Source organism: Eleginops maclovinus, chromosome 2, assembly GCF_036324505.1.
Source record: "Eleginops maclovinus isolate JMC-PN-2008 ecotype Puerto Natales chromosome 2, JC_Emac_rtc_rv5, whole genome shotgun sequence".
Lineage (NCBI taxonomy): Eukaryota > Metazoa > Chordata > Actinopteri > Perciformes > Eleginopidae > Eleginops > Eleginops maclovinus.
The window spans coordinates 26495904-26522229 of NC_086350.1; the positions used below are offsets into that span (position 1 = coordinate 26495904).

General features: G+C 40.8%; 2 protein-coding genes across 3 annotated transcripts in view; one reads left to right on the forward strand and one right to left on the reverse strand.

Moving 5' to 3' along the window:
- Positions 1-18916, forward strand: part of LOC134877727 (septin-7-like) — a 64394-nt gene extending 45478 nt beyond the window's left edge. For both annotated transcript variants that reach the window (XM_063903342.1, XM_063903351.1), the window contains exons 8-13: positions 442-538; positions 5698-5749; positions 8238-8363; positions 8506-8641; positions 15259-15404; positions 16175-18916. In XM_063903342.1, coding sequence (XP_063759412.1) covers positions 442-538; positions 5698-5749; positions 8238-8363; positions 8506-8641; positions 15259-15404; positions 16175-16214 — 597 coding nt within the window. In that variant the 3' untranslated portion in view covers positions 16215-18916. The remainder of the gene's footprint in view (positions 1-441; positions 539-5697; positions 5750-8237; positions 8364-8505; positions 8642-15258; positions 15405-16174) is intronic.
- Positions 18917-20635: 1719 nt separating this feature from the next.
- On the reverse strand, positions 20636-22751 carry LOC134883514 (C-C motif chemokine 4-like). Its single transcript, XM_063911909.1, has 3 exons — positions 22509-22751; positions 21969-22095; positions 20636-21339 (listed from the first exon to the last, which is right to left on the reverse strand). Exons 1-3 carry the CDS (start codon positions 22573-22575, stop codon positions 21246-21248), a joined length of 288 nt encoding a protein of 95 aa, XP_063767979.1. The 5' UTR covers positions 22576-22751; the 3' UTR covers positions 20636-21245.
- Positions 22752-26326: the final 3575 nt, after the last annotated feature.

Sequence of the window (26326 nt, forward strand, 5' to 3'; positions counted from 1 at the left end):
CTCTGACAGTGTGAACATGTCAGCGGTTAGCTTGCCAGCCACAGTAAAGAATAACCTAGCCGTGCAAGTAGTGCGTACATTAACAAGCCTCTAGCACCCTGCCTTTTACACAAGGTAACATGGATATATTTCTGTGCCTTTTTCCTCATAAAAATACAAAAATTCTGATTCTAGTCAGTCTACTTTTACTTGACAATATGGAGTTTGCTTGTAATTGTAATATATTCAAAATACTGTTGGCAGTCATGAGTATAATCACCCAAAGAATCCATCCAAAGGAAACTTTCAAGTCAGGTATGGTCAGTTGCCACAGGAAGTGACCAATCAAACATTGAAAAACAAAGACTCAGTGCACCATCCAGAATGCAGGAAGAAGTGATTCAGTCCAAGTGACATAAAGTTCCTCACCTCCCTCCCCCCCCCCCCCCCACACACACACAGGAGAAGATGCCGCTGGCAGTGGTCGGCAGCAACGTGGTGATCGAGGTGAACGGCAAGAAGGTCAGAGGTCGCCAGTACCCATGGGGCGTTGCGGAAGGTAGGTTCGCTCTAGTCCTGTACCAGGAGAGACACATGTTGTGGTCAAACTAGACAAAGAACCAGGAAGTAAGAGTGCACACTTGGATAGTTTGTATCTGGAAATGATTGTGTTTTTTCTTTGGTTTCCCTCATTGTCCGTGCCTGGGTCAGACAGTGACAAATGAGAGTGTAAGAGGGAAGCAAATTGGCTTTACACATTTTCTGTGTTTAAAAAGTCCAGATATAACAGGATTATCTCGATCATGAAGAATGAAGCATGCTATCTGAGTGAGGGACACAGTGCATGTGTTCTACAATGCCCCCTGTATTTACTACCAGCTAATAGAGTCATAGAGAGCTTCATTGGATTAGTCTTGAGATAGATATTTATTTTAGCGAGAAATAAAAACGTTATTGTTGAATTTGTAAGTCAAACGAACGTTAAGACAACTGTTGAGTGGTACAGCTTTGTACACATCACACATAGTTAGCTGTGTTATGGTGGCATAGAGTTAAAAATGAGTTTCCTATTCTGTAGATTGGATTGCCTTTTGACACTTTGAGCCTCGGTGGAAGATACCAGCATGGTTTTTGAGGATCATTTCTCAATGGCTGGCATGTTGTTGATTTTTCAGTTCTTGAGATTAGCAGTGACAACGAAACATTGCAAACTTGACTTTTAAAAATCAGCCCTAAGATTCATCGACAATTGTGTTTTATTTGATTATATGTTTGTGATTCCCAAGGTAAAAAAAGACCCTCAACATTTGATGAGACAGTTTACTCCATGTTTTCAGATTTGGTGAATAAATGAGTGAAACATGTTCCTATAGCCAGGTCTGAAGTTGCCTTACACCCACTTTTCTTCACTCTACACTACACAAACAAATATGGAGCTTTGGTATTATGGGTCTTCACCCTCAAAAGAACGTAGGTTTCACGTAGTGCATTATGGGATATGTTGACGGTGTCACTGCCAGCTCTGATGAAGTGCTGTTGCTCTGACTGTGTTGAGTTTCCTCTGTGCTGTGTATCTGAGTGGAGGAGTTGCTCTGTGGTTGACCGCTGATCAGTCCTTCACTTTTTCATTCGTTCTTTCTCTCTTTTTTTTTCTGTCTATTCTTTTCCATGACTGACAGAGGGCATTTTTGGTAAACCAAACCATCTTTCTCTTTATTTCAGCCTCATTTTCTCCCTCCTCCTCCTCCTCCGCCTCCTCAGTGTACCATAAACTCCCCCCTCCTTTCCCTCCACTTTTTCTGTTGCTGTGCTGTCTCATCATTAGGCTGATGGTCAAACCAATGCTCTAATCAGACCTGGGCGGAAGAACCAAAAACGCATCGTATTTGGAAACATTTGGATACCTGGATATACCGAATATTATATTTAAAAAGAAAACATAGACATCAAAACTCTTCATGTGTTCTCTTTAGAATGTTAGCCCCAGCACTCTTTGCTGAAGTAGCCTCTCAAGCTAGCTTTAGGCTAGTGGCAACTATTAATAGTAAATCATTGAATATTTCAACGATAACTGAAGGAGCAGATGTTAAGGGGTTCATTTTTAATAGGATGATACTAAGGCTTTACACAACAGCTGAGATTCTGCCAGTTTGGTATAATATAGTCCCAATAAACGACCATTCACTGAACAGCAGGACGCTTGGTGGCTTTAACTCTACAAGGCCGTCCTTAAATCATTTGGCATAATTTAAGGGCCTTACACATATATGAGCTAGGCTACGTGTGGTGCTGTGATGACTAGTTTTGTAGGGCGACTCGTATTTAGCATCACAAAGGCTCCCTCGACAAAAAGCAATGGGTCTCCCTCAGTACCTAGAATGGTCACAAACAAGATATTTAAACAGTCTCTACTCTTCCTATTGTTAGTTATAATAGTGGTTGTGTTAGTGTGGGGCATGATTTCCTGTAATCTACAGGAGGGACACATGAATGATTTGTCTTTGTTTTCCATCACTCGATCTGATTGTAACACATCCTCACTGTATGTTTTCAATAGACAACTCCAATCTATTACAATCTGGAACTTGTTTGGATAGCTTTGACTGACATTTTCTATCAATTACTCCCTATAGTAATTACTGATATTTGGGAACATGGTGACATCACAACAAACCCTGAGCAGGTTGTGAACAAACCAACAATTATCCAGATTATCTCGTCTGGTTGATGTGGATGGATGCTAATAATCCACTTGCATTTTGGGACGATTTACTATTTGTCTTTATTTTCTAATGTTTTGTTCACCTGAGGGTTTTTTAAAATCTGACATCAGAATCTCTTTTGTCACTGTGTTCCCGGATCTCCGTGATCAACTCCAGTTAGGAGTTGAAAGTTATTATTCCTGGTGGGATTGAGGACCAAGCTTGTGATAAACTTGACTCCTCCTGCCAGGTGCATTGGATCACACAATCTGCCTGGTGTTCTCAGCAGGTTCAAAGCCTTCACAAACACGCTTGTCGCCCCAGGTCTGATGCTGAATAGTCATGGAGAAAACTAGAGGCTGTTTGGTGCTGAAGCTGCAATACTCTCTAACGCTGATGTGGGTCCCTTCTTTGCTCCTATGGTATAATGGCACACTGTTTGATCTCGGCCCTGCTTCACCACATGTTGGTGCAGGCTGAGGACTGTACAGGCCTTGCTGTATCACTGGACCAAGGACTGGGATCCACCGTCATAACGCATTGCTTAAAGATTCATTATAGAGCATATAGTGCTGGTAGCGTTTTGCTATAGGGGCATGTAACGGCTCATTTAAATCATCAAGGTAACAAGTGTTTTTCATGAATTCTCACTCATTAGCATATCTTCATGTGAGACATTCAATATAGAAAGTTGCTGAAACAGGTGTGTGCTCTTGATTAATTAAACAAGTGCAGTTCATCATCATGGCCTAAACACATACTGCTAATAGAGCCAGCGCTCAGGCTCAAAACACCTGATGGACTCAGAAAAAAGTCCAAGATTGACAAATAAAACCTCAAATGATTTGTGTGTGCGTCAGGTATTTTCTGCCATCCATCAACAAATAAGCTGTAATTTAAAGACTTTTTTCCCTATGACCTTAGACCCCACTTAGCTCCTTCACTTATTTTCTCATTGAGACTTGCACCCCTGGCTGGTCATGCGTAGATCCTGAGATAACACACCCCCCCTCCCCTCCAACCACCATCCTCTACAAGCCCTACTTAGTCAGTCAGTTTGGACACATGCAGGTTATGGTGTTGATCCGGGCCAAATCTGGGCTGAATCTGAGCCAAAGCTAGGTCCATTCTGGGCTCCAACCAGGCCAGGTCTGAGCCATAATAAACCCAGCTGCTCCAGACCCAGATTTAGCCCCCGCAGACAGTAACTGAAAAACCGTCCCCCTCCCCCTCCGTCAGAGCTTCCTCCTGTAGAAGAGACAGAAGGTCAATGGCTGGCTTGGGAGGCCAAGGGGCGGGACAACATAAGTTTCATCAATGGTAAGGTGTCCTCCTGAATCCCTGATGATGACTGACTGCCAGCAGGCTGGAGGCTAACCAATCAGAAGCAGCGTGTTTGATGAAGAGGAGGCTCGATCCACCACACACATCCTCAGCAGCAGTTTATCTTTTCCAAAATCACATCTGACCTTGTAACCATGTCTTTGTTGTTAAGAGGAAAACTCACAATCATCTAACTGTACCATGTTGAAATGAGACCAGTTCTTTTGACTGTTGTCTGACCAGCAACTCTTGTGTGTCCTGACTATGTGGCGTCCAACAGGGAAAGGCTGTGATCAGATAGGAGGCTTTTTCCTCTCTGAATGACTTTACTGAGTAATGTCTAGAGGCTCTCTGATGCTGATGAGCCAACCAGTGGTGTAAAGTAACTGAGGACTGTACACTTTGGAGGTACTGTACTTGAGTATTTCCACGTTTTGCTACTTTGTACTTCTACCCCACTACAATTCAGAGGTAAATGGTGTACTTTTACTCCACTACATGTATTTAATCCCTTTAGTTACAGATCTGGATTAATGATGGTAAATATAATCAGCCCTTAAATCAGATTTTAGTTCACCTGGAGTAAATTCAGCAGCTACCCTGCAGTATACAAAGCCATTCAAACTAGCTGCACCTTTACCAGCTCTGAGAATACTTTAATGATCAATAATTATAAAACATATCAGAGATATTATTCTGAAATGGACCAATCAAACAATGACTACTTTTACTGTCGCTACTTTAAGTACATTTAGATGAGAGTACTTTCTACTTTTATATCACTTGGGAAATACCCTGAGCTGTGTGTGTGTGTCAGTGATTATGACTCCAGACACAACAGCAGTTTGTTTCAAGATGTATCTTGGACTTAACAAACCCGCAAGAGTGGTTATTTTTCGACCATGTCTGACGAAACGCGATATAAATGCATAAAATAAAATGTTGCTATGGGTCTAGTGTGAACGTACCGCTAGAGGGCAGTCTTCCCCAGCCAGACTGAAGGCTCAAACATTAGTATCAGCCTCCTCTCCGGATCACCTGGTTTTTAAAGTCCTGTGTGATCATGGCCTGACGTCTCTTTGCTCTTATTGCTGTACGATAACTCATACTGTACGATACCTTCTTTACTGTCACTTCTCTTAATACCTCCTCCTTATAACTGATGGATGAGTTAACTGTGTGTGTGTGTGTGTGTGTGTGTGTGTGTGTGTGTGTGTGTGTGTGTGTGTGTGTGTGTGTGTGTGTGTGTGTGTGTGTGTGTGTGTGTGTGTGTGTGTGTGTGTGTGTGTGTGTGTGTGTGTGTGTGTGTGTGTGTCTTGGTTTCTCCATAGAGATTCATATCATGAAGTTTAACTTGACGCTCATATTTCTGTATATATTCTTAACATATTTGAAGTACAATTAATTTCATTTATTATGTCAATAACACAAACAACCGTTGTTGATTTTACACACCAAAAACAATATATATAGTTTATGCTTTGACTATATAACCTAACCAGGGACTCCAGAAGATGACAGTTGTTTACACAGTTAGTCTGGTTATGTACCCAGAGTTCATTGCAGTTATTTAGCACCTTGAGACCAGATAATAATTATTCTCATTATGTCTGCAGGAGGTTTCATGTATACTGATTGTTATATCTGTGTCTCTCTCCATCCCTCTTTGTCCCCCCCTCCCTGTGTGCTTCAGTGGAGAACGGGGAACACTGTGACTTCACCGTGCTGCGCAACATGCTGATCCGGTGAGTTTCTGATTCACATTCCTGCTTCAAATCCAGCTTTCAGTCTGTGGGGATTTATGTACTCCCTCAGTCAAATGAATAGAGAGAATATACAGTGGTATGCAAAAGTTTGGGCACCCCTTAGGAAAACCACTGCATCAGTTTGTCACTTGCTGAGCTTTTGAAGCAGCAACTTCATTTTAACATATGTTATACCTTATGGTAACAGAAACATCTCAGTAGTGAAATAACTTTTATTGGTCAAACAGAAACATGTTTATGTGCATTCAAACAAAAATAGGCATGTGCATAAATTTGGGCACCCCTAAGAAATAATTCCATTAATATTTAGTATTGCCTCCTTTTGCTGCAATAACGGCCTGTAGACGCCTCCTGTAGCCACAGACAAGTCCCTTAAGCCTGGCAGGTGGTATTTTGGCCCATTCTTCCACACAAAACGTCTCCAGTTCAGTCAGGTTTCTTGGCCTCCGTGCATGGACAGCCTTCTTCAAATAAATCCATACATTTTCAATGATGTTAAGGTCTGGGGACTGGGATGGCCATTCCAGAACATTGTACCTGTGCTTCTGCATGAATTCCTTGGTGGATTTTGATCGGTGCTTAGGATCATTGTCCTGCTGAAAAATCCAACCCCGGCGTAGCTTCAGCTTTGTGACTGACTCTAGAACATTCTTGTCAAGAATCTCCTGGTACTGTAAGGAATTCATGTGGCCCTCAACTTTAACAAGTTTTCCAGTACCTGTGCTAGCCACACAGCCCCATAACATGATAGATCCTCCACCAAATTTTACAGTGGGCAACAAGTTCTTTTCATTGAATGCAGTGTGTTTTTTTCGCCATGCATACCTGTTCATGTTATGACCAAATAACTCAATCTTGGTCTCATCTGACCACAGTATTTTGTTCCAAAATGCTTCTGGCTTGTCCAGATGTGCTTTTGCATACCTCATGCGACTCTTCTTGTGATTAACACTCAGGAAAGGCTTTTTGCACATCACCCTTCCAATGAGCTCTTCCTGGTGCAAAGTACGCTGGATTGTGGAACGGTGAACAACTACACCATCAGCAGCCAGATGTTGTTGTAGTTCTCTGGAGGTGGTCTGTGGCTTCTCTGTGACCATTTTCACCATCCTTCGCCTGTGCCTTTCCCCTATTTTTGTCGGCCTACCACATCTTTCCTTCACACGGACTGTTCCTGTGGCCTTCCATTTCACAACTACGTTTCTGACTGTGGAGACAGACAGTTTAAACCTGTCAGATAATTTTTTGTACCCTTCTCCTAATTTATAATGTTGGATTATCTTAGCTTTCAGGTCAGTGGAGAGTTGTTTTGAGGTCCCCATCTTGCCACTCCCTAAGAAAGAACCTAGGCCAGGCACAGCCAGCTATTACCTATGTTAAATAGCCTTTTTCATGATTGGTTCCACCTGTCTTTGTAATTGAAGGTCTAATGAGCTAATCAAAGCAATTTTGTGCAGCAACCTGTCAGCTATAAATCCGTACAGGTGTTGAAATGAATGCTATTTATAAGGGTGCCCAAACTTTTGCACATCCCATTTTTTGCATTTTATTTTATTATAATAAAACTATGTAATGCTACCCTAAGAATTTTGGTCTGCAAAACACTAAAACGTCTACATCTTTGTAGGAAAACAAATGTTGTTGCTGTGATCTTCTATTATAAAGGAAAAGCAAATTGTCATGAAATCTCAGAGGGGTGCCCAAACTTTTGCATACCACTGTATGTATGGATTCAGCTATTGGCACATTTTACTACTTTTGGGACCAAATGAGGTATTTTCAGTTGTTCTGGCTGATGATAGGCCGGTTTACAGACATCTCTGTCCGAGTCTATAGGAAAAGTGTTTTTATGGGACCCATCAGAATACCTTTATTGGTATCACAGAGGGGAAATTTGCATTTGTTACAGCAAAAAAAAAAACAAAGACGGGGGTTATAGTCTGTGTTGTTATATGTGTGGGGGTATACTGGGGCCATGATGGTTATACACTGAAGGAGCCGCACAGTGCCGACAGGGTTTCCTGGAGGGGGTGGGACACGTTGTCCAGCAGGGAGGACAGCTTGGCTGCCATTTTCTAATTAATCTATAATAAATTACTATCTATAGATATGTCTGTGAGTTAAATTATTTTGATTTTATTTTATTGTATTGTATTTTATAAACTACTGACAACATTTCTCTGTTTTGGAATTCAACAGACACTGGAATGGCTGCCATACATGTAGAGATAAAGATTTAGATAGAAATTGTTGTGGGCTCTGAATTTTTCCTGAGCTGTATATTTCATTAATAGAAACCAGTTGTTCTCTCTGCTGATCCTGCTGCTGTGTTCAGTAATTGCAATATATTGTCCCAGAATTTGGTTCCCTTATAAACAAAATGAATATTTCTTCTGGAGTTCTCTTTCTATTTTCTCCCCAGCCTCCTGCAGACTTGCCGATTAATTTATTTTCTCTCCTTCTGTAGGACCCATATGCAGGACCTCAAGGACGTCACCAACAATTTCCATTATGAAAACTACCGCAGTAAGAAACTGGCTGCTGTCACCTGCAATGGAGTGGACACTACCAAGACCAAGGGACAGCTCACTAAGTACGCCTAAGATCTTCATTAAATCCATCCTCATTTTAATGATGGGGAACACGTTCCTTCACATGTGGAGGAGGAACCACAATGGCAGCTTGTTGTCACTGCTTTACTTAAGAAAAAGATTTGACCCCTGTCTGATCTACAGGAGTCCCCTGGCCCAGATGGAGGAGGAGCGCAGGGAACACGTGATGAAGATGAAGAAGATGGAGGCAGAAATGGAGCAAGTCTTTGACATGAAGGTCAAGGAGAAGAAGCAGAAACTGAAGGACTCGGAGGCTGAGGTGGGTCTGAGGATATGTGTGTGTGTGAGAGAACATAGTGTACAGATTTTGAATGTCTCCATTCCCAACGGTGTCCAACATGATTCAGTTAATGAGCATCTAAAAGCCAAAGGGCTCTCCTGCAGCGCGCGCGGGGTGGGGGGGGGGCTAGAAAAGGCTATCCCTTCCTTAATTGTTGGTATCTATACTAATGTGAACATGAATGGTTCCTAAACATAAAAAAAAGAATACTACCAGAAAATATGTTAGTTTAAACTTCAGAGGATGAGCAACGTAGAAGGAAATGTAGCTTTAAGCATCAGTTTGCACTTTAGATCAGATGTGTATCTCTGTTGTTAAACTGTAGAATTCTTTACCAAAGATTTTCAGGCTTAAGAAATGTATAAAGAAAGAATAATTAGACCGTATGAAGATGTCAGATAACCTGTTTCTCTGACGGTAGAGCGTTGTGTTGACTTTAGATTGGGTTCCATGTTACTGTAAGTATTGGTTGTAAGCAGCTGTGATTGACAGACAATCTGTAAAATAAGACCTTCTCCCTGCTCCTTTCCATCATGGGCTACAAAAAACAGCTTAAAGTGTACGTTTTGTGGCCCCGGTCGTGTGGCAACTGGCTGGGGCACCTGCACCGTACGACGGCAACCCGGGTTCGATTCCCGACCCGTGGTCCTTTCCGGATCCCACCCCCTCTCGCTCCCTCTTTCGTGGCTGGGTCTTCCAGCATGACAACGACCCAAATCACACAGCCAGGGCAACTAAGGAGTGGCTCCGTAAGAAGCGTCTCACAAGGTCCTGGAGTGGCCTAGCCAGTCTCAGGACCTGAACCCAATAGAACATCTTTGGAGGGAGCTGAAAGTCCATATTGCGCAGTGACAGCCCCTGGCTAACGCTACGCAGACCAAACAGCGCCGGTTCAGACGCCTGACGACCTGCATCTAAACTGTCAGTTACAGCTTCCAGCTCATCGTGTACTTCTGAACTTCTGCTCCGTGCCTCGGGCTACAGAGTTTTGTATGTTTCCACAGTAACAGCTGAAGGCTGCCTTAGCATTGTTTGAGCTAACGGCTACAGTATTGAGTAAGACTGTGTGTGGTGCCTATGCTTAACATTGCAAAGTTGTGTACGATGGTAATTTATTTTCAGATCAAGTCTGGCATTGTATATCACAGCAGTTCCAAAATGCTAAACAATGAGTAACCTGCATTTCAATTATGTAACAGTAGCATATTAGCCTAGCGTTGTTGAGTCATGCATTTCTTTAGCCTAGTTAGCAGTTTTTATGTCAAAAGTAATACAGTGGTGCAGGGATGACGTATTTCTGTAGGCCAACCTGGAAGTAAGCTGCATGGGTTCCCTTGACTAAAAAGCAATGTGATTTCTCCATAGACTTTTGGAATATTGTAAAAAATAAGATCTGTGGAAAACGAACCTGTTTGATACATGCACGTTTGGTTCAGCCGGATAATCTCCACATTTCTACCCTACTTTTATCATTTTCAAATCATAAATCTAATCGCCGGTAGCCAAATGCTAACGTTATGCTATAAAGGAACTATAGAGGACTACAGCAGGGTCGCACGACTTCAACGTCACGCCAACTTAAGATCCTTCCTACTGACTTTTGCATGCTTGCATATTTTAAAGCAGGGGCGTCACTAGGTTTTAAGGACAGGGGGGGCTAAGCCCCCAGGAGATGCACAGGATGTGAGCGAACGTTTAATTTCACAAACAGCTAACAAAAACTGAGAAATTGCCTTACACTTTTTGGACAGATTTAACAGATCCTTTACTGTGTAAATGTTTCGGGCCACCATTACATCTTTAATACAGTACAACAACAAACACAGGAAGTACTGTATGTTCACAGCATTAACAACAACAAAAAAAGAACCATCACAAAGTTACAGTGCCCTATTTAACCAATGCTTCTTATTCATTAACAGCCCACATGTATTATCCAAAACTATGCAAAAAAAAGAGCACTGTGTTCTCACTAAGTACATTTAAAATAACATGCCTACAATTGGCAGTTACTTGGTGGGTGGAAGCATCAAAGAATGTCGTCTGTTTTAAGGGTAGCAAAGGCCTCTATCACTCTGTTGTGATTTAGGTGCTGAAGTGCGTCTTTTTCATTTGACATGACTGCAAGACTGCGAAGTCTTTTCTGACCCATTGTTTGGCGTAGCCAGGAGTGCAGCCGGCGCAGTACACTAAAGGACCTTTCACACGAGCAGCTGCTTACAGGCACTGTTAAAGCAACTTGGATGGTTGCCTTCAGGGAGGGAAACATGTCTGAATCAAGGAGGTTGTGCACAGTCAACATATCTTTGGGTGAACATCCAGCCTCTGTTTTCCGGGCAAGAAAGTTTCTGTCCACCAGAACCTCCTCTGTTTTCAGGTCAATGCTGTAGTGTTTTGCAAGTTCATTCAAGTGTGATTCACTCAAGAAGTTCTCAGATTTCGGACTGCATGCCTGGATGCCTTTTAGTAGCCCTGCATCTACACTGCAAAATCTTTGCTCAAGCAGGGAGCATTTCGTTCATTAATTACATGGGACTTTCTGTTGTTAGCTGGGGGGCTGGGGCTAACTTATTGTCACCAACAGCAGTGATCAATACTTACTCTCTTGAAAAAATGTCCTATATCCATTCTTGTTCACGTTCTTCTGCTAATGCTGCTCTAGTCGGTTCTGTGTGCTCCGCTCCGGTACACACATGCTGCGGGTACCCAGATGCAGAGACGAGAAAAGGTGGACTGGATTTCAGTGATGTGGGCGTGCTCTATGAACAAGTGGAATGGATTGGATAACGACGCACTGACCCTGACTCTCTACCTTTCACTATAGGCTGAAGCCCCCCTAAAATAGGCCTAATGACGCCACGGTTTTAAAGGTCTCCTATTAAGCTCTTTTATGGCATATATTATAGGTCTCAAATATATATTAAAAAAACATGTCTCTGAGGTGTTCTGCTCAAAATACCAAAACAGATCATTGATCTTAGCATGTCCGCTATCCCTCTGTTTCAACCCCATTTTCGAAAGTGCTGATTCTGTGACTGTTGCTTTAAATTTGAGCTGACCTGCTGCTGGCCACGCCCCTTGGAGCATCATGATCTCTCCTTTGAAGTAGAGATAGCAAATCCGGATCTTTTTACGGACTCAAGGTCTTCTGAGTCATTGAAGAGATCCGGATCGTATGAGTCCTGTGAGTCATTTGAGTCGGCATCATCAAGAGCGTCGAAATCCTACCGCGGAAACAGGAGGCCAGTCTCCAACTTCAAATAAATTCTTTTTGTTTTTCTGTATTAATGCTTGTTTATTGCTTGTTTATTATTATTTGGGTTCTCACACTTGACTGGGTGAAATCGTCAAATTATCTGGGCACAGTATGCATCTATGTTATCATACACAGAGCTGACACTCACTGAAAACCATGACAGGTCCGTCTGACCAGTTTGCTGTTTCGAGCTGTGTGGAATAATCCACTCATTCAGTCCGCTCACCAAATCTGTGTCTGTGAAGTTCTGCGACTCACTCTTAGGCTACTGTTCTGGATCCACGGATCCCGCGAATCCACTGTTTCCGGCTCTAAAGGAAGTTTCAGTGTGGATCTCTGGATCTGCTACGGTTACGGCTCTGAGTCTGACGAGTCTGCAGGAAGTGTGATCCGCTTACCCTGAGCCAAACGATGACTTGTGGTGGCAAGCAGATTCGAGTCCTTATTTATGATAAACTATGGACCTTCTGCTCTGGTAGCTACTTGCTAAAGGCTAGGCAGATGGACAGGGATATGTTGTAATGTGGTTTTACATGTTATAGGGAGCGTAGTGAATGACGCAATTTATAGTTTTAATTTGTACGTCACCAGGTGTAGGACTCAAAGGATTCGGGTTAATGGAGAGGGGAGACTCGTGACTCCCGGGTCATTATTAGGATCCGGGTTAATGATCCGGATGAGTCAGGACTCGTCCATCTCTACTCTGAAGAGAGAAGTTTCTAACGGAGAAACTCAGCTAAACGCTGCCGTGATTAAACCCCATATTGTGTTCCAAACCACATCAAGCATTATTTCTGAAACTCTTCTCAGTGTTTACCACTAGAACAGAGACATTATATGTATTATATTTACAACAACTCTAAGTCCCTCCTGCAGACATCCTGCTGAACACACAGACACAGAGGTGCTGCGGAGGGGTTTCAGCTCACTACTGTATACGGGGGATGATAGGTTGGGACGTGTCACGTGGGCGGGATGTTACCAGGAGTTCAATGTAAAACCAGCCAACCTTTCCGATATGACGTCATAACCGAAGCAAATCTGGGTCAGCTCGTTTGTACCCCATTTTTAGAGATGTGGGTAAGGAGGAAAAGAGAGAGGGTTGTATTTTCTGACACTTTGTGAGTCTCCTTACACACCGGGGACACATATTTATGTATAAAAGACAGCAAAAAGTGCATTTTGCAATATAGGTGACCTTTAACACAGCTTTTCCTTTTAACCACACTGAGTGATGACTGTTTCAATCACCAGTCTGATATCGTCTTACAAAGATGAGCAAACAAACTTAGCGGGAGTGTTTACGTGTTCCGCGAAATGACATACAACGTCCTCGACAGCTTCTCTAATCCTATTCAGCCACTTGTTAACAACCATCGTTTTTCAGACAAGTTGACTCTTAAAAAATCTCCAGGATGGGGGTCACTGCTGATGTATTTAATGTGGTAGAACAAAACGTGATCCGCCTCTTAAATTTGTGTCAATCCCAGACCTTATTTCCAGCTATTTTCCAAAATCCTATGGAGAAATCCCACTGACTCTGAGAAGAGGGAACCAGAAGTGGTAAAATGCTAACTCACTTCCGGGTTATAGGACTCGTTCCTGCACCACTTTATTAGCACCTATCAGCAACATCAGGCAACCTGCCGCTCCTGTGCGCAGCTGGTTGACAGTTAGCTGAATTGCATTGCTGTTATAAATAATAACATCTTCTGTGGAGTTTAAATATATATCGAGCAATATTAGCCTTCCCTTCCCTGTTGTACTTGCAGCGCTGCACTGTGATTTATTTTCCCAAAAAGCCTTTATATTAATGACCTATTGTTAAATAGCTGCTAATCCATGCAAACTCCAGTTGTCAGAAGTATACAGTGTTAAATCCTTAATTGCCCATGAAAAGTATTTATGTTCACCAGTGTGTTGGGTGAAACGCGTTACAAAAGTAACAGAGTTACAGTAATGCATTACTTTTTGCTGTAACCCAGTAATATAACGCATTACTTCTGAAATGTGGGTAATATAATACCCATTACAATTCTCAGTAACGCCGTTACAACACATTTTAACCTGAAATGATGTGGTGTTTAGTTTCTAAGAAATCACAAACATCGCGAGACATTCCGACACCAGAGAAATAATTGTGCAGGTAGAATAGTAACTCAGTAAGCCTGTTTACTATTGGTTAAGATGACTGCAGGAACAGATTCACAATGCAGAGCTGCAGGCTCACAATGCAGAGCTGCAGATTCACAATGCAGAGCTGCAGGCTCTCAATGCAGAGCTGCAGGCTCACAATGCAGAGCTGCAGGCTCACAATGCAGAGCTGCAGATGCACAATGCAGAGCTGCAGATTCACAATGCAGAGCTGCAGGCTCACAATGCAGAGCTGCAGATTCACAATGCAGAGCTGCAGGCTCAGATAAAAGAGAAAGACAGGAGAGCGCGCAGGCCAAAGCACCAGAAGGTAACTTTCTCTGGGTCTGTTGCTTGAACCCCGAGAAGTTGAGAGACTCGTGGCAGAGTGTTGAAGATCTGCAGCCTCTGTCCTCTGTGGAATCGCCGGCTTTTAGAAAGCTTGTCAGCCAAATCCCCGTTAACACACCAATGATTAGGTGAGCTAACGCTGCCATAGTGACTCGTTCATATACAGCAGGTTACAGGGCCGTGCAGAGGCTCCACTAACATGTTATTAATAACACACAGAGACGTCATGTTACCGGTATCACATATTATTCAGCCCACTTAAACGGAGCACACGTTTCATTTCAGCATACTGCCATAGATAGCTTTAATTAATGAGCTGCAATAAACTACATTTTAGCATTAAAGCCATACTTTAGAGGTTATTTTGGTGAAAGTAATGCAAAAGTAGTGTAACGCATTACAGTTCAGAGACAGTAATAATGTAATGTAGCTTATTACTTTAAAAAGACAGTAATAAGTAATATGTACTGTATTACATTTTGGAAGTAACTTGCCCAACACTGATGTTCACATTACAGTTCTCCACATTATACTCTGACCACTGTGCATTTCATACTGACTGGCTGGCAAGTAATGAGGAATTACCAGACAGTGTGAGCAGACATTCTAAGTGCATTTGCCAGGATGAAACAGTCTGGATATTCAAACAGATGCGTGAACTGTAGAATCTTTAGAATGAATGTTAGCTACGGATAAACTGCAATCTATAGATGTACTGAACAGCTGTAGAGAAGTCAGGTGTGATGCAGAGAAGATGAAGGGACGAGGACGAGTATCAAATAACAGTGTGAAAAGGAAGAAGAGAACTCCTGTTGATGAGAATGTGCAACTTGTAACCCTGATGTTTGTCCCTCAGCTGGAGCGACGCCACGAGCAAATGAAGAGGAACCTGGAGGCGCAGTACAAGGAGCTGGAGGAGAAGAGACGAGTGTTCGAGGATGAGAAGGTCAACTGGGAAGCTCAGCAGAGGATCCTGGAGCAGCAGAAGCTGGACGCCTCCAAGTCAGTCACACTTCTACTTATTTCACTTACTCATCTCTCGTCTGATGTACAAAGCTAGATTTATTATTAGCATCATTAGGCCAGACTCCCCCCCCCCCCCCAAACCTTATACATCATAGTCAGACAGACAGATGGAATCCATACCATCATTTCAGGGACACATTTGATGCTGGAGAAGGGAGACAAAGACAGTGTTTTAAACTTTTCAGTTCAGTATAAATTCACAGCCCACAAAAAAGATTTTGGTTTTTCTTTTAATAACAGAATCAATGAAACTACATTTTTGTTTAGTGACTTACTGTAACACGAACTTAAATGCAGTTTGGGTTAATAAATCCATTATTTATGCAGCCAAACATTTTCATTTTATTTCTCATTATTTGTTGGTATTTGTTTTAATAACAGAATTAGTTTGAGTAACTTAGTTTCAATTTATTTCATTTAATTTCTGAAAAAATCTCCTGTTATATGAGGCCCATTTTATCAATACATTAGGATGTGAAGTTATCAAAGTTTCTCATGTTATCATATTTTCCTTTTTTTATTATGCTGAGTGCCAAGGAAATGTCTTAATTTGTTTAATGTTGAGGTCAAAACATTGGCTGAAAATTGCATAGAATAGAACAAAGTAAAGAAATACACATATATATATATATATATATGTATTTCTTTAAAGATTTGGTTGAAGATCCCTACAATATGTAAAGCTCAATAAAGTATTTCCGTGTTTTGTAAAGATTGTAACATTGCTCTTGTTGTCCCCCACACAGGACGATGGAGAAGAACAAGAAGAAAGGAAAGATCTTCTGAAGCGACCGCTTCCTCACTTTTACACAAACTCTGTTATTCTTCATCCCCTCTGAAGTTCACATGTACTGTGGCCCTCCAAACACACACACATAAACAGATACACACACATGCACGTCTCTCTGCAGGGTCACCGTATCTGTCGAAGCCTCTTATTTCCATGGGGAATGCATGTTTTTGTGAAATTCTATTTTCCTATATTTCCTGACAAAGAGGAGGCCCTTCCTCTGAATGACAGTACGACACATGGCAGGGACCACGCATAGCCATCTGTTCACATGTAGTAGTGTGTGTTCTCTAGATATTGCATAGATCTGCAGATAAACTATCCCTCTTCTTTTATTCTCCCCAAAAATACCATAACACAGGTGTACTGTATAAAACACTCCATCACAAAGACCTCATTAAGAGTGTGTGAAGAGAAGGGAGAGTGTATGTGAGTGAAGGGAACTGCGTCAGGAGCCAGGAGGAGTCAGGAGGGATTGAGGCCCGGTCATAGAAAGTCAAATCAATCAGCAAATCTTTTGAAAGTGGGATTCTACAAGTCTTATTGGCCAGCAGCGTGAACCCTGAAATGTTTAGTACCCCAAAGTTCTCTGATTTATAGTAGGGGTCCCCAGCACATAGAAACTGCCGGATGCTAACCTGCGTATGTTGGGCAATTGGCAGAATTAGCATCAGTTGTGTTAATTAGCATATTCAGACAATAGCTAAAATGGCTTGGCCATTTGTGGTGTGGTTTTGGAAGTAATTGAGGATCAATTACTGACATCTTAAGGATCATAACGGCCAGTTCTGAGTCCCCTAAAACTTAAAAAGTTAAACCTGCAAATTTGGAATCTGAAAATGTCAGAAATGGAATCACCATCCTCAATAACCACAAAAACCACACCAAAGTTACCCAATTTGGCCATGCCAATTAGCAATAATTGTCTGCATATGCTAATTAATGCAAGTTGTACAATTTTAACAACATATGCAAGGCAGCATCCGGCACTTTCTATGTGCTGTGGACCTGGACTATGCATTCATACATAAAACTTTGTGATACTCAACATTTCTGGGTTCACTTTAACACTTTATGAGCTGGCAACCAGACTAACCTTGTAGTACCTTTGCAGCAATGCTTCCTGTCTCATAACTCTCTTCAGGACAATGCTCTTTTATGGAGCAGCTTTCCCTCCAGCAGAGGAGATTAAATAAAAGCTAATTCTAGCAGAGAAATAAAGAAATAAACTGGGGCTCCAGTAAGCGAACCTTACTTGGGGAATTTATCCAATCTCCAGGCAAGAACGTCCTCTCTGTTCCGTTATTTTGTAACTATCCAACATATATAGCACGATGAATTCACCTGTGGTTTTTCCTGTCCCAGCAGCAAACAATGTCCTGTTTTTATTTCCTTAATACGCTGCTACATAGTGTAAACAAATTTGCCTATACTGGTGTAAAACAGCTGATCAACTACAACAAATTCCTTTATTTTGAACTCCAGCAACTCCAATGGCAAACATATGCCCCATGTAAGCAAATCAACCAATCAAAATGTGGGCGGGGCCGGGCCTTCAGGCAGGAATTCCAGTGGTGTGTGTGTGTGAGCAGTGTTGTATTGGTGCTGTGTTTGAGGTCATAGAAACTGCAGGGAGATGCAGCAGCAGAATATTTTCGATGCAGTGCGTCTCCCATTCATAACAGACATTATGCAAAGCCTCATTCGGTGTCTATGGCTACTATGATCCAACAGGTGTGTAATATAGTGATTCAAGTGGTGGGTGTTGTCATAGTTCTGAACCCTGTGCGGGAAGGGACCATTCATCAAATTATTCCTGTTCCTTTCTCCCTGGAAAGTTGGGACTTTGCCCAACCAGCTGTGTCTCTGAATTTATTTTGGAATATTCTACTATAATACTCTACGTAACTGCTTCCTCAAACAACAAAACATCCCCCCTGATCCTCTCAGTCCACATCTGAGTCAAATCAGTCGGCATTAGCGATGTGTTTCAACCTTTACTATACCTTTCCAAGAGTGTAATGTTTATTTTCATATGATGATGATGTTGCTAATAATACTATATGTAAGGTCAACAAACTAAATCCCATGTAGTTTTTCTTAAGACTCATAGTTATCTGTTCTTTTAGTATAGATTTCAAGATGCCTGCAGTCCTCATGTTGCATTTAAGGATACAATGCTAAACCCTTACACCTTTAATCACATAAAATATTACCTTTCTGGATTTGTTGATGATGGATTATATTGTGTACATACCGGAGGCTGCTCTGTGGCCTTTTTCTTTTGTTTGTTTTTCAGATGACATGCCAGGAACAGAACTTGTACTCACATCAGAACCTATCATATACTTGTCTTTAAGAATACACGATACATTTCTATACATTTGTACACGTATATGCTGTATACATCTATGCCAATGAGTACACCTTCTCAGGACTGCTGTGTTATAATTTAAAGTCCAGAGGAAGTCATGCTGGGGTCCCTACAATTTAAAATTGTGATTTTTCTTTTCTTTTTTTTTTAACTGCTTGTGAACCACTTGCCCTTGGAATACACACTACAAGTTAGGATAAGTTTAGGTGACTTTCTTTTTGTAATATTATCCTTTTTTTATATATGTACACTCTTTACTGCTTCTCTTCTTTGTTCTGTCTCTAACTGTACATGGTTAATAAAGTCGACATGGTTATGCTTTAACTCATACGAGTGTGAGTATTCTTTTTAAAGATGGGGTCCAACTTCAGAAATCTGTCTGAATGCTGATTAAAACATCCCTATATGCAAAAAGAAATGCTACAAACATGTAAATCAGGTGTCTAAACTATTTTTTACTGAGGGCCACTTACACAAAAATATACGTAGGGCTGGGCCCCTCACTAGAGGTGAGGTATATTGCCTCATAAGTTAGCAAAATCAATCAAATGTGGGTCAATTATTCTTGATAATTGAATATGCTTAAAGACAGAAAACAGCCTACATTACAGCTCTCCGTAAGGTTTGATCAAAAAGTGTTGCAGCTGTGATGGTGCTCTCCCTTCACAGTGTTGTGTAAAGCGGAGACGGGGATAAGTGAGAATAGGGAGGGCATATAAAATAATATTGGGCTTATTACCACATGAACACTGTTGTCACACTCTATTGTTACATAGAGGTGCAGTATACTGTAAAACAAGCACAAGTTTCTTGTGTGGGCCATATTCCGTTCTGCTTTTAAAATGTTCCGAGGGCCAATTAAAACTGGACTACAGGCCTCAGTTGCCCCCCAGGCCATAGTTTAGACACCCCTGATGTGGACCATATAAGAAAATGAAAAACTCCTTTGTAGTAGGGAGATTCGAGCAGTTGTTTAACCTGCCAGAACTACTGCAGCTCCTTTTATCTGATTCCATTGGCCTTCTAAATGTTTTGTATTTATACATTTCTCTTTGGAACCATATTCCAGATCAAAAATACTCAATAAAACATAGCATACTGAAACAGATCTGTACAGTACAAGCACAACTTGAGTTTACAGTCCCAGGTACAAACTGCAAGCTCCGTACCCAAAGCAAATGGACTAACTTTTGTAAAAACAAGCAAAACATTCCTCATTCTTTAGGTTCAAAGTTCCATCTACAGTGGCTTATGTTAGTTAGCTCATTCAAGATTCAAAGGTTTTACTGTCATAACAAGGTGTATTTAAGTAATGTATGAAAATCTTATATCGCAGGTTCCTCCACAGTGCATGTGAGCCAAAGGTAGCTAAAGCTAGCTCATGTGAGCTAACGTTTTTATATTGATGTCCTGAGTTGGGCTTGCTTTTTTTAATTTTTACAAATAGCCAGTTTACAAGCTATAATCATTGCTAAAAGCTCATCAGACACTAACCACTGTGTTCTTAAATTAGATTTCGGTCTATGCCTCTTTAGCTTTCAACACAAATGTTTACCTGGATGCAACAAAGGTTAATCAAATGTGGTTTGGCAAAAATACTGGCATTACTAACAGAAACCAAAATGGATCAGTTCATAGACATTGAGATAAACTTGGTTTAGGAACAGTTTGACAAATTGGGGAAGGTAAGACAACTATAACATTAAAATCCATATCCTTTTTGTAACATTTGTAAGTACTTTCACCACAGACATTGAAGGTGGTACTTGATATGAGTCGTTCAATTATTCGTGTGAAAATAATTCCCAAGGGTGATTGTAGTTATAACTAGATGTTACATGTTTAATGTGTGAATACCACTTTTCTTCACTAAATACTTTAACTATGTAATTTCCCCCCTGTGAGACAAATGAAAGGATTCTGATTGAGACTGTGTGTAGATCAGACTGGTCTGTATCTGATCATTCATAAAAACCCTAAAATGATCATCTGAGACACATGGTCTTTTTCTACTCTACCCAGAAAAAAGCGCACAGCCACTCATAATGTTAATACATTTATTCAATTTCAATACAAAAATCAGTAAGGCCTAAAAAATGTAAGTATACAAATCAGGTGTGATGGAAACTTCTGGAGCAATGGAGACGAAACTCAGAGAGACGCGGGGAGAGCTGGAACTTTGATGGCAAACACTGAAGGTTTATTCTGAAGTTAACGGCCGGAGAATTGACAAGACATTTGCTGCAGCCACGAGTTGACACAGCGGTCGACCAATTCTGAAGATCTCTACTACAACAAGAGGTTTTAATTAGTTCAGAATGGATAATCAACATTTATCATTAGCGAGACTAGACAAATATGGACCCTGAATCTAACTTAAGCTGTAGCACATGAGAAAGGGATGTACGTCAGGCAACCTACGTTCCAGATAAGAAGGGCTTCTAGACGTCCCTGAACAGTAAACTACCTCAGGTCAACTTGTGCTCGGTCAGAAACCCAAGTTTTCCCCTTTTAAAGGAGATTTCAGCAACCAGAAGGCCTAAGAACTATGCCATGGGAATAGAGACAGAGGAAGGAGAAAATGATGAACTAGGTCAAAGGTTAAACACCAAAGCAAAGTATTCCTTAACATCAGGTATGCATCAGGTACAGATCAGGGCCGACTGCCGTGGAGCTTTTTGTAGGCATTCATAGCCCACCGGTTGGTTCCACTGTAGCAGGTCGTTTTCCCTTTGATGGTCTTGACTCTGCACAACAAACACAAGAGACACATAGAATTAACACTTGTAATACAAATCCATTTCGATAACGTTTATTTAGGGTTGATGGTGTAAATCTCCACTCAAGCAGCCGTGGCAGAAGTACTCAGATGTCTTACTTAAGTAGCGATAACACGTTTTTAAAATACTTTGGTAGTAAAATGCCTGCATCAAACACAAAACATACAATCCTAAATACTAGTTGTAAAGTACTTGTTATGCAAATTTTAATTATTTTGTATATGGCTGCTGGATGTTTTACATTTGAATTAAATATCAGAATTTATTTATAAGATGATTTATTTTTTGTATTCCATAGAAATCGTAATCTTTAAAGTCACTAACGCTGTCAAACATTTTGTGAGATTAAATGCACAATATAGTAAAGCATAATATTTAAAAATACTGTGCACATACCTCAAAATGAGACATTGTGATGATCAGTATTTTATGTTTCCTCTGAAACTCGTTTATTTTCTTTGTGATTTTTAATTTAATTATAGTGGATGTTGTGGCTTTGTGGTGATGCCTGTCTGGAGGTCATGGGTTAGCATCCTTCTATTCATCATTTTATCTTAATTGGATAAAAACAGAAGAAGGAAAACACAGAAACTTACATGAAGGCCTTGTTCTGACAGGATCTGTGTGTCGGGGTTATTTTGGATACAAACTTCAGCGGTATACTTTGATTGGATACGTCGAAGCAGCAGTTCACAGGAAAAGCAGAGAACTGCAGAGAGCTGGCTGTGAGGAAGGAACAGAACAGGTGAGCATCAACACGTCTAAGAGCAAACACTGAAAAAATGTAACATCGACTTTAATTAAATGTTAATTAAAACAGATTCCACGTACTTATATCAGGTTAGTGGAAAACAATAATATTAAGTTAAACCTAATATCTTTTATTTAATTTGCTATCAACTAACCTAATACAGTGATGTGTAATTTGTTGACATAATACATTTAATTTGTTTTGATCAGGGTATGGCATGCGATTTCACATAACTGTATTAGGTCAGTTGTAAGCAGTAATATTAAATTCCAAATAATAGGTTCAACTTAATATTATTGCTTTCAACTAACCTAATACAGTTATGTGACATTTTGATGTAATACATTGAATTAAAGTCAGTCTCTTCAGTGCACAGATCACTTACGTATGGCGTTGCAGCAGCAGGCGGCGAGCAGCAGCAGCCCCAGAGAGAGGAGGAGAGTTTTCATCATGCTGTCAGTGAAAGCTTCTTCTTCCTTTGCTGTTATCCACTCTCAGCAGCATGTCCAATATATATCCTGTCCATAGTGGAGCCAAAATGATGTCAAATTTCCACTGAAGATGTGTCCTGTCATGGGGCATTATTGCAGAATTTCCCGACACCTTCTCAGAACCGCCTCCATGGCGGAAAAATTCAATGACTGCTGGTTTCTGCTGTATTAAAGGGAAGGAAGTAGCAATAAAGATTAAAATCACCACAACTAAACCCACAGTTCTCAGCTCCTACATCTCAGTTTATAATTGGTTAGTGGAAAGGTCAGTACAAGCGTTGGTTGATCAAACACTTGTAGTGTATCAGATTTCAGCAGAAGTACAAAGAACTCACAACATTTGTATTTACATTTAGCTCATACTCAATATTAAGAGACTTATTGATATCTCTCAGTGCACATGTGTCAGCGAGGCTACACACCAACCAGGACATTTGATGTTTAATCCAGTTAATGAATTCCATAGGACCAGCTGTGTCTCCACATGTCATTAGTACATTTAACTAAGTATTTTACTTAAGTACAATTTGAGAGAATTGTACTTAAGTTGAGTATTGAAATGTTTTACTTTGTATTTCTACTCCACTACATTTCAGAGGTAAATGGTGTACTTTTACTCCTACATTTATCTAATCCCTTCAGTTACAGATCTGGATTAATGATGGTAAATATAATCAGCCCTTAAATCAGACTGTAGTTCACCTGGAGTAAATCCAGCAGCTACCCTGCAGTATACAAAGCCATTCAAACTAGCTGCACCTTTACCAGCTCTGAGAACACTTTAATGATCAATCATTATAAAACAAATCAGAGATATTATTCTGAAATGGACCAATCAAACAATGACTACTTTTACTGTCGCTACTTTAAGTACATTTAGATGAGAGTACTTTCTACTTTCACTGGAGGAACATTTAGAATGCAGGACTTTTACTGTGACAGAGTATTCCTACACTCTGGTACTTCTACTTTTACTCAAGTACAAGACCTGAGTACTTCTACTTTACTCAAGTACAATATCTGAGTACTTCTACTTTTACTCAAGTACAACATCTGAGTACTTCTACTTTACTCAAGTACAATATCTGAGTACTTCTACTTTTACTCAAGTACAAGATCTGACTACTTCTACTTTTACTCAAGTACAAGATCTGAGTACTTCTCCCGACTCTGCCAATAGCACCAAAACCTCGGCAGCCTGACTTGTTTTTAACTTCCCCTCAGATGGAAAACCCACCTGTTTCCACTGCAACTTGGACAATAAAAACATTTAAAAAATAAATTCTCTCTGCTGTACTTGCGCTTGGAGAGGTTCAGTTTGGTTTGGCGTCAGCTCAAATGTAATATGCATTACAGAAATCAAATATTAGCTGACATGACATGGGCGACCTTAGGGTGGATCCTGATTCATTACTTGAACTTGGGGCGCTGCACGATGCTGCTCGTTTTAAATCTTGTTTTAGACTTCATTGTCCCACCTTATTGGAGACAGTGCTTAAATGTTGCATACTCCTAAATGGAGACATTTAATCCAAGTACTCCATTGGAAAACTTCCTGCCATGTGTGCTAAAGAAGAAAGAGTTACAGCAAACGTTGCGCACAGGGCAGGGTCTCAGCAGTTCATTGTGTCCATGTTTATCTTGTTTATCCAGTTGGTTCCATGACCAGAAGAGAACAGGATCAGAGAAGCTAGACTACCAAAGTCAGTTTAGAGGTGAGTTGGTTTTAAGAGGCCCTATTATCATTTTGTGTGGTTTTCCCTTTCCTGTAGTGTGTTCTATAGGTTTTTGTGCATGTAGATATGGGGTGGGACATCTCTAAGCTGTTGATCAATCACAACAGAGGCGGCCAGCTAACCAATCAGAGCAGACTGGGCTCTGGTTTCAGACAGAGGGTGAAAAGAGGTGCTGCAGCACAGGCAGTATGAGGAGAATAAAGAGCTTTATAAACATAAAAGCATGAAGACATGTCACAGGAGAGACACTACATACTGATATACACCTGAACATCAGCAGGAGAGGACTCTTTAAAGTAGAGACACTACATACTGATATACACCTGAACATCAGTAGGAGAGGACTCTTTAAAGTAGAGACACTACATACTGATATACACCTGAACATCAGCAGGAGAGGACTCTTTAAAGTAGAGACATTACATACTGATATACACCTGAACATCAGCAGGAGAGGACTCTTTAAAGTAGAGACACTACATACTGATATACACCTGAACATCAGCAGGAGAGGACTCTTTAAAGTAGAGACAATACATACTGATATACACCTGAACATCAGCAGGAGAGGACTCTTTAAAGTAGAGACGCTACATACTGATATACACCTGAACATCAGCAGGAGAGGACTCTTTAAAGTAGAGACGCTACATACTGATATACACCTGAACATCAGCAGGAGAGGACTCTTTGAAGTAGAGACGCTACATACTGATATACACCTGAACATCAGCAGGAGAGGACTCTTTAAAGTAGAGACACTACATACTGAACATCAGCATGAGAGGACTCTTTGAAGTAGAGACGCTACATACTGATATACACCTGAACATCAGCAGGAGAGGACGCTTTAACCCTTAGATGCATAAGTGGGTCAAAAATGACCCGGTGAGGTTGTTTTCTTGAAATATCTTCGTAATGAAAAATTGTTATCATTTAATATTCCAGGTATTCCTCAAAAAACATGTTTTTGATATAATGCCATTTAAATTTTTAACTTACCTTTTATACTATTTAAGAAATTGTAGTTTTTGTATTACTACCCCAAGCTTCCATAAGTGGGTCAAAAATGACCCGCATGCATTTTCTATGGAATCCAATGGGAACCTTTGATACTCATCAACTGTGGCTGTCAGGAATACATTAACTGTGGACCACACAGATTATATCAGAAGTGTCACCCCTCAGGAAGATTATTTTACACAGCAAGAGCTGATACGTGTAAGTATTATCCTCATATAATATTGTGTGTGTGTCTTTCAGGACTGTTGTTATTATTATGTATCAAAAAATTAGCCTACTTTATAACTAGCTAACACTAGCTAGCTAACTAAGATAGCTAACATTACTATATGTATTGTGTGTGTGTGTGTGTGTGTGTGTGTGTGTGTGTGTGTGTGTGTGTGTGTGTGTGTGTGTGTGTGTGTGTGTGTGTGTGAGTGTATTCATTTATATAGCTACATATTGATCTATTGAAAACATTACTCTTATGTTTCCTCATCCAAGGTGTCATGGCTGCTAGATACACAGCTGAAATGGTCCTACAGATGCTGGATGATGGAGAGGCAGTAACGGGGTTTGACTCCGAGTCTGAAATTTCTGATGATGAGGACCCAGACTATTGTCCAGGTGGCAGTGGCAGTCGTCCACCTGGAAATCCAACTGAACAGGATCAATTTGACTCAAAAGATTCCTCTTCTGTGTCTTCTGAAGAAGAAAGTGTCCAAATCATGTCCAACAGAATGAGTCGGAAGGGCTCTTACTGGAGCGAGTTACCTCCCACCCAGGGCAGAACACAGAGCCACAATATCCTCAGAAGTCGGTCAGGGCCTGCACAAGGGCTTAGCACCACTGTCTCACCAAAAGATGCATGGGAGCTCTTTATCACTGATGATATAATAGAAGAGGTGATGAAGTGCACAAACTTGGAAGGATGGAGAGTAGCAACAGCTAGAGGAAAAGAATGGAAAAATGTC